This window comes from Lagopus leucura, unplaced genomic scaffold, assembly GCF_019238085.1.
Source record: "Lagopus leucura isolate 7727_CA_CO unplaced genomic scaffold, USGS_WTPT01 30280-0_obj-0_obj, whole genome shotgun sequence".
NCBI lineage: Eukaryota > Metazoa > Chordata > Aves > Galliformes > Phasianidae > Lagopus > Lagopus leucura.
This window is the reverse complement of record NW_024966317.1, coordinates 1-3,479: the sequence shown is the minus strand read 5'-3', so window position 1 is coordinate 3,479 and position 3,479 is coordinate 1. Positions and strand designations below refer to the sequence as shown.

Genomic DNA, 3,479 nt, shown 5'->3' with positions numbered 1-3,479 from the left:
CCCCAGATCCACCTCTGTAGCACATTTGCCCCAAATCCTCTTCCATAGCACCCAATTTCCCCCCAAATCCACCTCTATAACACCTGATTTTCCCCAAATTCTCTGCTGCAATCCTTTCCTTACCCCAAATCCACCCAATAACCCCTCACTTCCCCCAAGTCCACCTCTGAAATGCCCCATTTCCCCTCAGTCTACCCTTTAACTCCTCGTTTCCCCCAACTCCTTCTCTATAACCCTTCATTTCCTCCCCAAATCCACCTCTAAAATACCCAGTTTCTCCCAAATACACCTTTCTGATGCTTCACTTTCCCCACATCCACAGCACCAAGATGATTTTCACCAAATCCACCACTATCACACCAAATCTCCCCCCAATCCAGCACTGGAACACCCAACTTCCCTCAAATCCACTGCTTTACCCTCCTCCCTTCCCCCATATCCCACCTTCCAATGCCTGAGGGCTTTATTGGGGGTGAATTTTTGAGCTCTTTTCCCAATGTTCCCCCCTTCCCTCCTCCAGGGTGAGCACTGCAACTTCAGCCACGACATTGAGCTGCCCAAAAAGAGAGAACTCTGCAAGTTCTACATCACTGGGTACTGTGCAAGGGCAGAGAACTGCCCCTACATGCATGATATCCTTGGCAATGGGGGCAGAAAGAGGGCAGGACAGCAAAGGAGGCGCCCGAAAGCCAAAAGGAACAGCCAGAAGGAGGGCGAAAAAGGCAGAAGGAGGCAAAAAAAGGCCAAAAGAGGGGAAAAAAAAAGCAAAAGGAGGGCAAAAAAAGGGAGGAGGAGGGCCAAAAAAATGATCCAAAGGAGGCTTGGGGGAATTCAAGCCAAATTTTGGCCCAGTTTGGGGTATTTCTGCCCCGATTTTGGCACAGTAGGCACCAACAACCCCACGTTTTGAACTTGAACATGAGAAATGAGGTTTGTATGCTGCCAGTGGAACGGAACGGAGTTTGGGGAGTGATTCTAGCCAGATCTGCACACCCAAATCCCACTCACTGAGGCTCCCTACACCCAAATCCCACTCACTGAGGCTCCCTCCTCATTATCCTCTCCCTAATGATCTTCTCCTTAACGAGCCCACGTGACTTCCCCTGCAAGCTCTTCCACACCACGGGCAACTGCATCAACGGCGATGACTGCATGTTCTCCCACGCGCCGCTGACCGAGGAGACACGAGAGCTGCTGGACAAGGTACCCAACCACCCCCCTCCAAAAACCACCACCCTCATTTTCCCCCAATCCTCCTTTTTTGCCCCCCAAACCCTCGTTCTTTCCTTTTGCAGATGCTCCAAGACGATGCGGAAGCGGGCGCCGAGGATGAGAAAGAAGTGGAGGAGCTGAAGAAACAAGGCATCAACCCGCTGCCCAAACCTCCCCCCGGCGTGGGGCTGCTCCCCCCACCCCCCAGACCCCCCGCTCCCCCTTCCCCCAATGGAAGAGCCATGCCTGGAGGTCCCCCCGTGCCCCCCATGCCCCCTCCGGGGCCGCAGATGCCCCCCCCGATGCACGAGCCTCTGTCCCCCCAGCAGCAGGAGATGTACAAGAAGATCCCGTCTCTCTTTGAGATCGTGGTGCGGCCCACGGGGCAGCTGGCTGAGAAACTGGGGGTCAGGTAGGTGCCCCCTCCATCCCTGCTTGGGGGTTTCGGAGGGGGAGATGGGAGTTTCGGGTTTAGGGGGGGGGAATGGGGATCTGGGGGGAAAAGTGGGGGTCTAAGGGGAGAAATCGGCATCTGGGAAGGAATAATGGGAGGATGGGGAGGAAAGTGAGAGTTTGGGGGGGGGAGATGGAGGGTCTGGAGGGGGGAAACGGGGGTTTTGGTTGGAAAAAATGGGGACTTGAGTGGGAGGAAATAGGGATTTGGGGTGGAAAAATGGGGTCTGAAGTGGAAGGATGGGGGTTTGGGGTGGGAAAATGGAGGTTTGGATGGGACCCGGGGGATTTGGGGGGGAAAAGGAGGATTTTAGGGGTGTTGATGCATTCCAGACGCATACATCTTCTCTTGAAGGCACCCAGGGGTGGGAAAATGGGGATTTGAGGCTGAAAAGGGGAGATTTGGGGCTGAAAGGGGGAGATTTAGGGCTGAAAAATGAGGATTTACAGTTGAAGAATGGGGATGTGAGGCTGAGAATTGCAGATTTGGGGGTGGAAATTGGGGATTTGGGGGTCAGTACTCCTCTCTAAGCCGCATTTTCTCCTCCTGCAGGCACCCAGGGCCCCCCCCACCCCGCTTCCCTGGTCCTGGGGGACCCCCAGGCCCCATGGGCGGCCCCATGCACCCCGATATGCACCCTGACATGCACCCTGACATGCATCCCGACATGCATCCCGACATACACCCCGATATGCATCCCGACATGCATCCTGACATGCACCCTGACATGCATCCTGATATGCACCCCGACATGCATCCTGACATGCATCCCGACATGCCCATGGGGCCGGGCCCCCCCATGATGCCCTACAGCCCTGAGGGGTCCCCCCACGGTGCCCTCCTGCCCCCCGGCGCCGGCCCCCCCCAGGGATACTATGATGGATTCTATGGACCCCCCCCGGAGGGGATGGAGATGGAGCACGGAGCCATGGGGGGGCCAGGTATGTGTGCCCCAATCTGGGGCTTTTTGGTCCCGAATCCGCCTCTCTAACACCTCGTTTTCCCCCACATCCATCCCTATAACACCCCCCTTACCCCAAAATCCACCTCTGTAACCCCTCATCTCCCCCACATCCATCTCTACGACCCCTCGTTTCCCCCCAGATACACCCCTTCACCCTCATTTCCCCCAAATCCACCTCTCTAATGCCCTGTTTTCCCCCAAATCCAGCACTAAAACACACCATTTCACCTAAACATACCCAGTAACCTCTTAATACCCCCCAAATCCACCCCTGTAATGCCCCGGTCTCCCAAAATACACGCAGGAACCCCGCCATTTCCCCAAATCCGCTTCTAAAACGCCCCATTTTCCCCCCAAATCCAGCTCATAACCCCTCATTTTCCCCAAATCCACCTCTATATCACCTCAATTCCCGCTGTATCCACCCAATGACCCCCTGTTTCCACCAAGCCCACCCCTGTAACCCTCCATTTCCCCCCAAAGCCACCTTTTAACCTCTCATTTCCCCCAAATCCACCTCTAACATGCTCTGTTTCCCCCCAAATACACCCAATAACCCCTCATTTCCCCAAGTCCACTTCTGTAATGCCCCCTTTATCCCCAAATCCACTTTGTCACCTCTCATTTCTCCCAAATCCATTTCCAAAACATCCCATTTGCCTCCAAAAACACCCTTCAACCCTTCATTTCCCCTAAATCCACTTCTATAACTCCCTATTTCTCCCAAATCTGCCTCTAAAATACCCCTTTTCCCCCCACATACACCCAATAAACCCTTCATTTCCCCCAAGTCCACCCTATAACTCCCCATTTCCCCCCCCCACCCACCCCCCCCTCCCCACACCCACG

At 54.9% G+C, this 3,479-nt stretch overlaps 1 protein-coding gene across 2 annotated transcripts; it reads left to right on the top strand.

The window, feature by feature from the left end:
• Positions 1-13: 13 nt before the first annotated feature.
• Positions 14-2,677, top strand: LOC122192528 (zinc finger CCCH domain-containing protein 4-like). 2 transcript variants are annotated; one of them, XM_042893079.1, is made up of 4 exons: positions 14-632; positions 1,094-1,203; positions 1,296-1,624; positions 2,219-2,677. In XM_042893079.1, the coding sequence occupies exons 1-4, from the start codon at positions 497-499 to the stop codon at positions 2,655-2,657; spliced, it is 1,014 nt and encodes a 337-aa protein (XP_042749013.1). In that variant the 5' UTR covers positions 14-496; the 3' UTR covers positions 2,658-2,677. The 2 variants fall into 2 exon arrangements, with proteins under 2 accessions (XP_042749013.1, XP_042749014.1); XM_042893080.1 differs by lacking the exon at positions 14-632 and adding an exon at positions 775-1,012 and having other exon boundaries at positions 1,043-1,203.
• Positions 2,678-3,479: the final 802 nt, after the last annotated feature.